This window comes from Panicum hallii, chromosome 5 (genome assembly GCF_002211085.1).
Source record: "Panicum hallii strain FIL2 chromosome 5, PHallii_v3.1, whole genome shotgun sequence".
Classification (NCBI taxonomy): Eukaryota; Viridiplantae; Streptophyta; class Magnoliopsida; order Poales; family Poaceae; genus Panicum; species Panicum hallii.
In genome coordinates this window covers 14,292,369-14,305,772 of record NC_038046.1, presented here as the reverse complement: position 1 = coordinate 14,305,772, position 13,404 = coordinate 14,292,369, and the positions used below count along the sequence as shown (strand labels likewise).

Here is a 13,404-nt window from a genome sequence, read left to right as displayed (position 1 = left end):
GATAAATCAAGAAAATCCAATAAATAGCACAATAATATTCTATAAAATCCAGGAAAATACAAGAAGGCTTCGAAAACTATAAAGGTCACAAAAATATTTCCTTTTGAAATTCCCTCCAAATGTTTGATCGTTAAAACTCTGGGCTGCCCCTATTATCCCATGGAGTACGGAGGTAAAGGCATTAGAATTTAGACATCGAATAGGAGCGGGCAACAATTTTTTTTTGTTAAATTGTGCTAGTCAGTAATTGAACTCTACTACGCGCACCAGCCAATTTAAACTGAAATGCCTAAACTAATGAGAAAAAAAATACACTTAGGAGTCGTAGGAGGCTGTGCCCTGTGGCAACCGGCGACAATGGATGGTCTCCGGACTCACATCACGGCTTTGTTTGCTTCTTGCCACCTTGGAGCTCACAAGTTACAACCCTAACCCACGACTACTCGCTAACACGAATGTTGCTGTTGCTGTTGCCGACGAGGCGACGACGACATGCCGGCCAATGCGACCCGACCGGCGACGGTGCTCGCACGCCGAGCCCGGAGTGAATCGAGCGGCCGTGGATCGGATGCATTGCATGCCCCAGCCGCGCGGGAACACGCCGAGTCTCGCGGGCGCGCTGTCACTAGAGAACCAGTCAGCAGTCAATATTTCACATCATGGCAACATGCGCGGTAAATGGTAGTCATAATCGAGTGGTACGCGCTCGTGGCGCGTTTACATCGAGACCGCGCGCGCCAGCGGTATATATCGGCGGCCGGAGACGAGCTCCGTGGTCATCGCACCACCGACGATCGACCATGGCCACGGCGGAGCTCTCCCCGCGCGTGTTCTTGCCGTGCTTCCTGCTGGTGATGATCTGCTTGCGTCCGCCGCTGTTGAGGGCGGCGCGCGCGCCCGACACCGTGTCACGAGACCGGCCGCTCTCCGGCGGCCGCAGGCTGGTTTCCCGGGGAGGCAAATTCGCAGTGGGGTTCTTTCAGCCGGGTACGCTTAATAACAGATCTGCTATCCACCTCCAAATGAAAACCTGGTAGTTTTGGCACTGTATTTAATTTAGGCAATTCTTTCATGTATGCGAGGTATTCGAATTTCCCTTTGATATTACCTCGTTTCTCTTAAGACATGCATACATGCAGAATCGGCATGAACGAAGTACCAAGCATGGCGCAATAATAATATACCTAATTAATACCCTGCCTAGACAGGGGGAATTCAGCCAAGTGAATCTTTCTTAGGCTCCGTTTGTTTCAGCTTTCCACCAAATTTGAAGGCTCGATTTTGAAAAATTCAAAATTTAGATAACTTACAGAATCGAGAATCCAATTGATTATAGATTTTCAATAATTGATTCTTAAAGTCACGTAACTTTTAAATTTCTCAAAATCGAACATTTAAAATCAGCCATAAGCTGAAACAAATAGGCCCTTATATATCTAGATAGGGGAAATTCAGTCAAGTGAATCCATTTCGTGAAAATATAGGTATGCCAAAGATGCAAAATTATTTTCTATTTACTTTTATTCTAACTCAAAAAAGAAGAAGAGAAAAATATTGCAATGAATTTAAAGTGGGAACTCGTTCTTAGGTAAATCAATTGGGAGACGCTACTGAAGTCTAGGGTGTCCAATCCCATTTTCCCATCTTCCGTACAAAAACTGTCAATTTCGCATGCATAACTCTTCTTCAGTCTTACTCAAAACTCAAAAGGTCCTTTATTGTATGTATATTGGCCCTTTTGACAATTATGCATTCTAGAAGACAATTTTAACCGTTCAATAAAAATAAATACAATCTGATCAATTTCTTTTTTGATTGAGTGTGGAAAAGACAAAAAAAAACAATTTTCCACCCTCCCTGTTTCAGCTATCTAATAGGCAATGCTTTATGGCCATATCAATGGATATGCTATCATTACAATATTGGTCACATTCAGTGTTTTAAATATATAGCGGGCTATAAGATTTAGCGGCAGGTTCTCAAAACGCTAATAGTGCCGCTATAACCTGCTATAACCTGCTATTGCCCGCTATTGCTCGCTATAGTGCGCTATTTTCTACTGCAGTGGTCAAAGTGATAGCTCCGCAAAACTGCTATAGTGCCACCATATATATTTGCTATAGTGCGCTATTTAAAATATTGGTTACATTCAAATAAATTCATCATCTTCAAATGCACCATCAGAGTAAATGGTCAAAGATGCATTTCTGAAGGCGGCGAAATTAAACTCCGGTCCCCTTAGCCTGCCAAACATTTCCGAAGACTTTAGGTAGTGTTTGGTTCTAGAATTGTAACGCAAATGGTAATGGTAACAGGTAACAATGGGAATGGAACCGGAGCAATTGATTACATGATTTGTTTGATTCATCTCCATCATGGCTTCCAGTTCTGACGAAGACCAGAAGCACAGAGCTCTCCTGCCTCCTCGCAGACCTCACGGAGCCACATGCACGCACCGCCAGTACACCACAGCAACGCACAGCAGTTGTACATGCCGCCACGCCCCAGGAAGACAATGAGCAGCGGGGAGAAGCTGGAAGCATATACGCTAGCTCGATGGGGGAGACGAAGGACTTCGCAGCGCTAAAATATTAAAAAAAATCTTATTATTTAAAAATATTAAATAAAATTTATTTACAAAACTAACTATTTGTACAGATGCATGCTAATTCGCAAGACGAATTTAATAGGCCTAATTAATCTATGATTTGCTACAGTAACCATCAGCTAATTATGAATTAATATATCTTATTAGATTTATCTCGCGAATTAGCCTAGAGGTTTTGCAATTAGTTTTTTAATTAGATTTTATTTAATATAATTCTAAATGATAAAATTCTCTTTGATGTGTGATAGGATTAAAGTTTAACCCTCCGAAACCAAATACCCCTAACTAATTTTGATAACACCCAATCTGGAGCGGTAACGAAACTGCGGTGTTAACGGATACCCATTACGTCCCAACCCAACCAAACAAAAAAAAAAGCCGAAGCGTATCTAAATTCTAAGCATAGCAGGCAGCACTTCAGCAGCACAACCACTAGCTAAAAGCTTTGGCTCCAGCTACATGGCAACCCAAGCAGAAAATCAACGATCCCAATACCAAACTAATCTAACACAAGCTCTTGTTCGATTGTACGGCGGGTGAACGGAGCTGTTCCGTCCGCGACAGATCTCAAGTACTAGCTCGCGTGGGCAAGACACGGGCGGCGGAATCGGGGTCGATTGGGAGGGTGTGGGCGTTGTAGTAATCAAAACAAATTTTGTAGGAGACATGGGCGTTAAATTTACGAAGAATCGTTGTAAAAAAACAATGGCAATATTTCTATCATGTACTATTACACTATTACTAATTACTAGAATCACGTTGATCCTCACGAATGGAGAGATCCTAGAAACATTATTAAAAAATAAAATAAAATGCCAGCGTCAGTTTTTTAGAACACAATACGTACACAAACATTCATCAACATGTAAGTACTCATAGCATATTCCTATGAATGCATGATATCTTTTGAGATTGACGAACCTGTTATAGGCACTTTGCTATTGACTAGCAGTCGACTACCATTAAAAGAATAATTAAGTATATATTGACGCTATTGACTTGCTAGACTCAATCATCATTAGAACACTACTCATCTTACTTACTAATTAGAGCTACTATTGAATCTCCACGTTAATCCCCACACTAAAAGCTAAGGTGAATTCCATAAATGATAACTATAGTCACTGGACCTAAATTATTTATAGATTGACCATACTTTTCATCATAGAAAAATTAAGCCGAAATACCACTATTCTATATTCTTTTCACTAAATATTAAATTTTGTCCCTCTCCTTTGTAGGATGGATTTTTTTTGAACAAACTAAAAAAAGGGCAACATTATGCTATGGACGGCCACAATATGTAAATAATATCGAAAATTTAAGGATTATAGGAAAATAACTATGTTACATCTAAAATAATAATCAACGCAAGCACATCCATTTACATTTAAATAATAAACCATAGGTATATTAGGCCCGGGGCTAACGTGGCGGTAGGGCGCATGGACATGAGACATATTTTCATAGAAAATTGAATTTTTACAAATTAAGCTAATAAATACTCCATTCATTTTAAATCATAGGCCGTTTTAGCTTTTCTAATACATATGTTTACTATGTGTCTAGATGTAGTGTATATCTAAGATGCACAGTAAACGTATATACCTACAAAAACCAAAATGACGTATGATTTTGGATGGAGAGAGTATTCAAAATTATAAGCATGTTTAACATATAAAAATTGTACATAGATTTGAAGTGTGATTCAATTGTATATCCAACATAAAGTAAACATACGCCAGGCTGCATGCATTGGATGATGCAGAGGCTGAAATGCTATCATTTATCCAAATAAACAAGTACAGTTTCAGAAAACTCACATATATGCCAGCTGGGTGTTTTCTTAATGTTTACATACAAGGCCACACGAGGGATACTGTATATACTTTTCTCATTTGTTTCATCATTCCATTTACACAATTCTTTGAAACCAAAACGGCAATAAGATTGTGATAAAAACTATAAGTAGTTATACTCTATATCTTTAGCATTGTGTGCATCAATTTATTTCGCGCCATATAGTTAGTTAGCAATGTTACACATGAGAAGGCATATAAATGAGTTTTACATTAATTGCTATGTGGTTCGCTTTGACTAAATTTTTCTAGACATTTGTATCTTTTTTTTCCTGTCAGATGATACAGCACCTGACAGATGGTACCTTGCTATCTGGTACAATAAGATCTCGAAGCACACACCTGTGTGGATAGCAAATCGTGCAAGGCCAATCTCCAATCCAGAGTCCTCAGAGTTGACAATATCAAACGATGGCAACATGGTATTGCTTGACCGGCTCCAGCCTCCTATCTGGTCGACTAACATCACCAGTAATATTTCCAACTCCACGGTCGGTGTCATCCTCGACACAGGCAACTTTGTGCTGGCACCTTCATCCAATACCACCAATTTCCTATGGCAAAGTTTCAATGAACCAACCCATGTGTGGCTTCCAGGAGCAAAGTTTGGACGGAACAAAGTCATTGGTCACAACACACGCATCATCTCGTGGCAGAGTTCCGTTGATCCATCTCTAGGGTATTATACCCTTGCGATCGACCCAGATGGCAGCAACCAGTTTGTCCACAAATGGAACAACTCTGAGATCTACTGGGCAACGGGGAAATGGACTGGCAGTATGTTTGCTGGAATGCCTGAGATGGCTTCGTACCCTAAAGCATTAGTAGCCTATGAATTTGTAGATAATGATCAGGAGAGCTACTTCATATACCATATTAATGAAACCATGCTTACAGGCATGTTTCTGATGGAGGCCTCAGGTCAGGTCAAGGGTGTAGCATGGCTGGAGAGTGTGCAAGACTGGGTGCCGTTCTTTGCAGTGCCAAAAGCACAGTGCAGTGTGTATTTTGTTTGTGGTTCTTTCGCCATGTGTACTGAGAATACATTCACTTTCTGCAGCTGTCTCAGGGGCTTCAATAAGCAGCTTGAAGGAAACTGGCTTTATGGCAATCCCAGAGGTGGGTGCATGAGAAATGCTAGGCTACAGTGTGGTGCCAATAGCTCAAAGGATGCAGAAACCGACAGCTTCTATACACTTGCTATTGCAAACCTACCTGACAAGGCTTGGAGTGTTGTAGCTGTTAGCGCTGATGGATGTAAGCAGGCTTGTCTGGACAATTGTTCTTGTGTTGCTTATTTCTATGATGATAACTGTTCTTTATGGTATGGAGACTTAATAAACCTGGTGTCTCCTGATGGTTCAACGGGACACATTATCCATGTCAAGCTTGCTGCATCTGAGTTCTTTTCAGCCTCAACAAAGACAGGCAAGGCATTGGTTGTGTGGGCTTTAATTGGTGGAGCTATCCTTATTGTCATCATTGTGACTGTAGGTGTATATTTGGTTCCCATGAAGATCTATAATAAGAGGAATAACATTGAGGGTTCTTTGGTTGTATTCAGTTTTAGGCACCTACGGACCGTGACAAAAAACTTCTCAGAGAGATTGGGCAAAGGGTCTTTTGGTTCAGTGTATAAAGGAATATTACCTGATGGGACACTAGTTGCTGTGAAGAAGCTTGACGGCCTTTCTCAGGGAGAGAAGCAATTCCGAGCTGAAGTTAGTACAATAGGCACCATTCAGCATGTGAATCTAATTCGGTTGCTCGGCTTTTGCTCGGAGCGGTCAATGAAGATGCTAGTGTATGAGTATATGCCAAATGGGTCCTTGGAACGAAACATTTTTGCAAGCACTCCAGTGGAACTGAGCTGGAATGTTAGGTTCCAAATTGCTCTCGGCATTGCCAAGGGGTTATCTTATTTGCACGAGGAATGTAGGAGCTGCATCATACACTGTGATATAAAGCCAGAGAACGTGCTCCTGGACGCCTCTTTCATGCCAAAAATAGCAGATTTTGGGCTTGCCAAGCTTGTTGGGAGGGATTTCAGCCGGGTGTTGACGACCATGAGGGGTACTGTAGGCTATCTTGCTCCTGAATGGATAAGCGGCACAGCCATCACTGTGAAGGCAGATGTTTTTAGCTTCGGTATGATGCTTTTCGAGATCATATCAGGGAAAAGGAACTCAGCTTGGTACGAGCAAGGTATGGAGACGTTCTTCCCTGTACTGGTGGCAACAAGACTCCATGAAGGTGACAGCGCGGCCTTGTTCGATTCTGAGCTGATGCAAGGTGCTAACTTGCAAGAATTGGAGAGGGCATGCAAGGTCGCCTGTTGGTGCGTACAGGACGATGAGAATACAAGGCCAGCGATGGGAGAAATTGTTCAGATCCTGGAAGGATTACTAGACATCAACTTGCCGCCTATTCCCTGCTACTTGCAAGTTCTTGCCGAGCGCTCCAATGCAAGTTCTCTTCAGTCCAGGCATCGTATTAGAATCAATCTCGGATGATAGCTATGTACTGTGAGTAGATTTAAGAACCCTACAAATATTATGACATATGTTGAAAAAACTACGAGTTCTAGGGCGCATGTTACAAAAACTTATGACTATTTTGACAACTTGTTGAAAACAGTTTTGCTCCTGTGGTCCTCTCCATGGAAATTTGTATAGAGGTTAAAGCAAACCGGCTATTTATTAAATATTTTCTTGATTATTTTCATCTAGGGACCTGTCAACTTGTTTGGTGCTAGATCGTCGACGAAGTTAATTGGATTTTTTTTGTCATGAAATTTGGCATTAGGAGGCTCTGGATGAGAATGAAGAGGTTCCGGTTGTGTACTTAATTCAAAAGAAAAAAGAACACTTGCAGGAAGTAGTGACGCACCTCGGCGAGCCCACCGGTAAACTCGCCCTGAACGGGAGCAGGGAGGCTCTGAAGGAGAAAGACTTGCTAAGACAAGTGCCAGGGGCAGCACTACCGAGCCGGATCGGAGGGACGGCGGAGTGAGGATTTGGTGTCGGCGAAGTGAGGAGGGGTCAGTGCGGCGGGAATTTCCACAGGTGGAATTGTGGAAAGGAAAGAGAGGCGCGCTGTCAACAAGACAAAATAACCTACGGCGCGGTGAATTTGGCGCGTTCGCGAGAGTAGGCGGGAGAACAGTAAGGTTCAGGCTGCGTTTTCAGATTCTGAATGTATCTTGTGGGCCTTGGGCCAAGTCTTGTAGCTTGGGTCAAAGAATGGTGAGGTGGGCCTGAACGTTTTTTTTCCCGAGTTAATTTGGCACCGCTGCGCTGTTCGATTCTCGATTCCGAGAGTCATCGGATTTTTAAATTTTCTAAAATCGAGGCTTCAAAATTTAAAATAAGTTGAAATAAATAGGGTATAAGTATAACGCTAAGAATCAGCAGCCCAAACCCGTGAATTTGGCAGTATACCATCCATGGCGCCTATGAGACCTCGTCGTCCCGTGGCGTGCTCTTGCCATGCCTTCTGCTGGCGTTCTGCATCCACGGGCAGCCGTCGCTGGCATTGGACACCGTTTCCCGGGATCAGCCGCTCTCCGGCCGACAGAAGCTGGTGTCTCGGGGCGGCAGGTTCGCGCTTGGCTTCTTCCAACCGGGTATGCCGTCTTTATTAGCTGCACCTCAGATTCCCTTTCTGCTTAGGATTTCGCTATTGTAGGGAGTTTAAATGACTTCTGTTTAGTTCCAAACTTTTGGTTAGTTTGGTGCACTTTCAGCTGTCTTCGCACGAAGATGATGAGTTAGGCTGCGCCTGATATACAAGAGGCCTGTTAATCGATTTTACAATTTTGGATGGTGTAGTATGTTTCTTTTTAAAGTAAGACTCACTCCTTTATTAACCCGCCGCCCAGCCAAACCGCAAACTTATTTACAACTAGGCAGATATGTTTGTACGTTGCTACGGACAAAGACAAAGATTGTATAAGTATTGGATACATATATATACCCGTGCGTTAATTTGTAGGCGTCACTACTTTCATCGGCTTTTACTTTAATCCCAATCACATTTGGACTAATCTAGCCATTAGTTCCGGGTCCAACAGCTAGGAGACGTGGGGGATCTTTAGTTCCGGTTGGAGCCACCAACCAGGACTAAAAGTCCTCCATCAGGAAATAAAGATTCCCAATTGTAATTATCAACCGGAACTGAAGGATCCTCCACGGACCACTTTAAAAAGAAACGTATCTCATCTAATATCACATGTGCTATTTAGGTAAGATGATAAGGAAGGTATACGAGAGGAAGAGGTCTTAAGTTCGAATTCTAGATTCCCACACCCGGCCCTTTCTTAAGTAGTGCGTGATCAAATTGTGTGATTGAGTCATGGACAGAAGGCTGGTCCGACTCGCATATAGGATAGACTAAAGCCCACGTATCGATAACAGAAATTGGACCAAACTAAAAATTAAGGTGGAAATATTAGGTGCTCTATAAATAAGTAAAGAAAAGTTTGGAAGGGAATCCAACCGGGAATTGATTTGGTTCGGCCACCAGGACTTAGTAGAACAAAACACCACATAGGCACACGTATTACAATTTATAAGGACGGAACAGTCGATTTGATGCTTCAACTTTCATGTTAGCTTCAAATTTATCCCTTAGCAATCAGAGTGGCCAATTTAATCAAATTCGTCATTTGAGCTCAACTTTATCCCTGTCAATTCTATGTGACGTTAGCGTACCTAGCCAGCAAGAGGTGCCATAAGTATGTTAAATAAAAAACATATCATAAAAAATATGGTCCGTTGGTTAAGTGGATGCACAAATAACCAAAAGCATAAAACTTTTATTCATGGACATAAGATTAATGATCGCTTATTTTTGCTATGCTGCTCTGTTTTGGGTCCCTCTAACATTTGATTTATATGAATGCTTGACTTGGTAGCATGAAGTTACTTGGCATGCTACGAAAGCGCATTACATTAGACTACAGACGGAGTCGGACCCAAATAAAAAGTTTGAGAACCAAACTGACCAATTTATAATAGTTGAGAGATGAAGAGGCATATAAAAACCATAATTCTTCAGATTAGTTATTGCTTGGAGCCTGCAATATTTGTTTCAGAATGAAATGTAGCACAAACAGGCTTCGACGAGATTGCTAAAGAGGATCATTTCAGGTCTGCGGTAGTTTTTTGTTAACGAATTGCTGAACAACTGTTTGGATATGAAATTGAAAATAGTATAGATAGCTGGTAATTATTACCAGACTGGTTTCCCCTATTTTAATTCTTTTTTAGATGAAAAAAGGAAAAAATTCAATGTACTCCCTTCAAGTATAATCAAAGTCTGAATAACCCTCTTGGTTCAGTTTACCCCTAAACTATGCTATTTAGTTGATTTTACCCCATAATACAATTTGACTTTTTTGTTTCTCCATACGCAAGTTGAATTTAAATTTTAAATTTTGGAGGGTAGCAGTGGACATCACAATGCATATTAAAAAAATTATTATAATCTTTTCATCGTTATTTTTCATATAATTTTGAACTCCAATGATTAATTTATTATTAAATATCCTAACTATTAAAATAATGATAAAAAAGTATGTTATATTTTTTCTAACGTTATGATGTGTACTATCATCTTGTAAAATTTCAACTTAAAACTTCACCTATGCATGGAGAAATAAAAAAGATAAATTGTATTAGGGGGTAATTTGAACCAAAATGCGTAGTTTGGAGGTAAAATGAATCAAAAGATAGTTTGGGGGTTATCCGGACTTTGACTACAGTTGAGGGGAGTAATTTAGACTTTTTCCATGAAAAAATGTATCTTGAAGGAAACTTTCCCTTTTCCATAAAACAAATTGCCCGCACATATGCCAGGCGGTGTTCCTTCTGAATGTTTCTGTACACAAGGACCTCATCAGCTTGCGGCAAAGTTTCTTTATCATTTCAGTTCCCCAATTCTTTGAAACCAAAAATTGCATCAAGAATGTGAAAGTACTCAATATCATACGGTTATCAATTGTTGCACTTGCACATGTGAAGGCATCTACATCAAAATGCGTTTATTGTTATGTTTTTCACTTTGACTAGTTGTTTTCTAGACATTTTTGCCTTTGAAGGAAAGAAAAGACTTGTCTTTGGATTTGAACACTATTAATATCTGGGTGGTGGATAATTAGATCTGTTTTCCCTGCAGATGGCACCACACCTGACAGATGGTACCTTGCCATCTGGTACAACAAGATCTCAAAGCACACACCTGTCTGGATAGCTAATCGTGCCAGGCCTATCTAGGATCCAAACTCATCAAAGCTAACAATATCAGAAGACGGCAACATGGTTTTGCTTGACCGCCTCGAATCCCCTATCTGGACCACTAACATCACCAGGAATATCTCCAACTCTACAACCGGTATCATCCTCGACACAGGCAACTTTGTGTTGGCACCTGCATCCAACACCACCTATTTCCTCTGGCAAAGCTTCGATGAACCAACCAATGTGTGGCTTCCCGAGGCAAAGCTTGGATGGAACAAGATCACTGGGTCATGGCACACGCTTCGTCTCATGGGAGAGCTCTGTAGATCCGTGGCCAGGGTATTATACACTTGAGATCGACCCAGAGGGCAGCGACCAATTTATCCACCGATGGAACAGCTCTGAGATCTATTGGGTAACGGGCAAGTGGACTGGCAATATGTTTACTGGAGTTCCTGAGATGGCGTCATACCCTAAAGGCTCAATAACCTATGAATTTGTGGTTAATGATCAGGAGAGCTACTTCATCTATCATACTAATGAAACAATAGCTACAACCATGTTTGTGATGGAGGTCTCAGTCAGCTCAAGTGTGTAGTATGGCTAGAGAGCGTGCAAGATTGGGTGCCATTCTTGGCAACGCCAAAAGCACAGTGCAGCGTGTACTTTGTTTGTGGTTCCTTTGCCATATGTACTGAAAATGCATTCACTTTCTGCAGCTGTATCCGGGGCTTCAACAAGCAGTATGAGGGAAACTGGCTGTATGGTAATCCCAGAGGTGGGTGCAGGAGAAATGCTAGACTGCAATGTGTTGCGAATAGTTCCAGGAATGCAGAAGTTGATGATTTTTATGCTCTTGCTCTTGCTAAGCTGCCTGATAAGGCCTGGAGTGCCGTAGCTGCTACTGCTGATGGATGTAAGCAGGCTTGTCTGAGCAAATGTTCTTGTGCTGCTTATTTCTATGGCGATAGCTGTTCTCTATGGTATGGAGATTTAATCAACCTGGTGGCCCCTACTGATGGTTCAATGCGACATATTATCTATATCAGGGTTGCTGCATCGGAGTTCTTTTCAGTCTCAACAAAGACAGGCAAGGCATTGCCTATCTGGGCTTTAACTAGTGGAACTATCCTTGTCGCTGTCCTTGTGATATTAGGCGTACTTTTGATTCTCACAAAGTGATTCTACAGTAAGACAAACAAAATTGAGGGTTCTTTGGTTGTATTCAGATTTAGGTACCTACGATCTGTGACAAAAAAACTTCTCGGAGAGGCTGGGCAAAGGATCTTTTGGTTCAGTGTACAAGGGAATGTTACCTGATGGGACGCTAGTTGCTGTGAAGAAGCTTGATGGTGTTTCACAGGGGGAGAAACAATTCCGAGCTGAAGTCAGTACAATAGGCACCATTCAGCATGTGAATTTAATCCGATTGCTTGGCTTTTGCTCCGAGCAGTCAATGAAGGTGCTAGTGTACGAGTATATGCCAAAAGGTTCCTTGGATCAGAACATTTTTGGAAGCGCTCCAGCAAAACTTAGCTGGAACATTAGGTTCCAAATTGCTCTCGGGGTTGCAAAGGGTTTATCTTATCTGCACGAGGAATGTAGGAGCTGCATTGTACACTGTGATAGAAAGCCAGAGAATGTGCTCCTCGACGACTCTTTCGTGCCAAAAATAGCAGATTTTGGGCTTGCCAAGCTTTTTGGTAGGGATTTCAGCAGGGTGTTGACGACCATTGGCAATCTTGCTCCTGAATGGATAAGTGGCACGGCTATCACCGCAAAAGCCGATGTTTTTAGCTACGGTATGATGCTTTTTGAGATCATATCAGGGAAAAGGAATGCCAGCAAGGATCGGAGACGTTCTTCCCTGTGCTGGTAGCAACAAGACTGCAAGAAGGCGACATCAAGGACTTGTTTGATTCTGAAATAATGCGAGATGCTAATTTGCAAGAGGTGGAGAGGGCATGCAAGATCGCCTGTTGGTGCATCCAGGATGATGAGAACACAAGGCCAACGATGGGAGAAATTGTTCAGATCCTGGAAGGATTATTAGATATCAACTTACCACCTGTTCCCTGCTACTTGCAAGTTCTTACAGACCGCTCGAAGTTCTCTTCAGATGAGGCATCATATTATTAGTTCGTTGATGAAGGGCAGCTATTGGCAACATTTATATCATAGCTATTTTCTTCCTCAGATAGTGGTTGTTTATAGTAAGTATATGGAGGTTGTAATTTTCTCGGATAAGAATACAGGGGTTGTTTGGAGTACAATATATGGGCTTTTGTAGCAATAATGACTAATGAGTAAGTGCACTTGAGGCTAAAATATTATTTTTCTATGTGCCGGAAAAGTTTGTGGCCGTAGACAACGATTCCCTGACATAATGCGACCTGCTGCTTCACTGCCAGTCTGCTGTTGAGAACTTGAGTGTTACTAGGACGTGTATCGAAGTTCTTAACCAAACTGGAGTACGGGTATGGCTCCCTGGGCACTAGCAACCCTGCGTGGACGGCTCGACGCGGCTGACAAGTCTAGCAGCCTCTGGCAACTGTTTAACATGGATGCGCCTACTGCATGCTCTGTGGGACTAGAGGGGTTTCAGCAGGGTGTTGCTCTACTGCATGATGCTTTATAGGCTTATAGCTTCTCGAGATCATATATTAGGCTAAAGGAAAGTAGAAAATCACAACTGAAT

The 13,404-nt window shown here is 41.9% G+C and overlaps 1 protein-coding gene and 1 pseudogene across 1 annotated transcript; both read left to right on the top strand.

Annotated features, from left to right (window-relative positions):
* The first annotated feature begins 751 nt into the window (after window positions 1-751).
* On the top strand, window positions 752-7,171 carry LOC112893176 (G-type lectin S-receptor-like serine/threonine-protein kinase At2g19130). The gene is made up of 2 exons (XM_025960372.1): window positions 752-987; window positions 4,747-7,171. The coding sequence occupies exons 1-2, from the start codon at window positions 801-803 to the stop codon at window positions 6,978-6,980; spliced, it is 2,421 nt and encodes an 806-aa protein (XP_025816157.1). The 5' UTR covers window positions 752-800; the 3' UTR covers window positions 6,981-7,171.
* LOC112892452 lies at window positions 7,127-12,845 on the top strand (annotated as a pseudogene).
* Window positions 12,846-13,404: the final 559 nt, after the last annotated feature.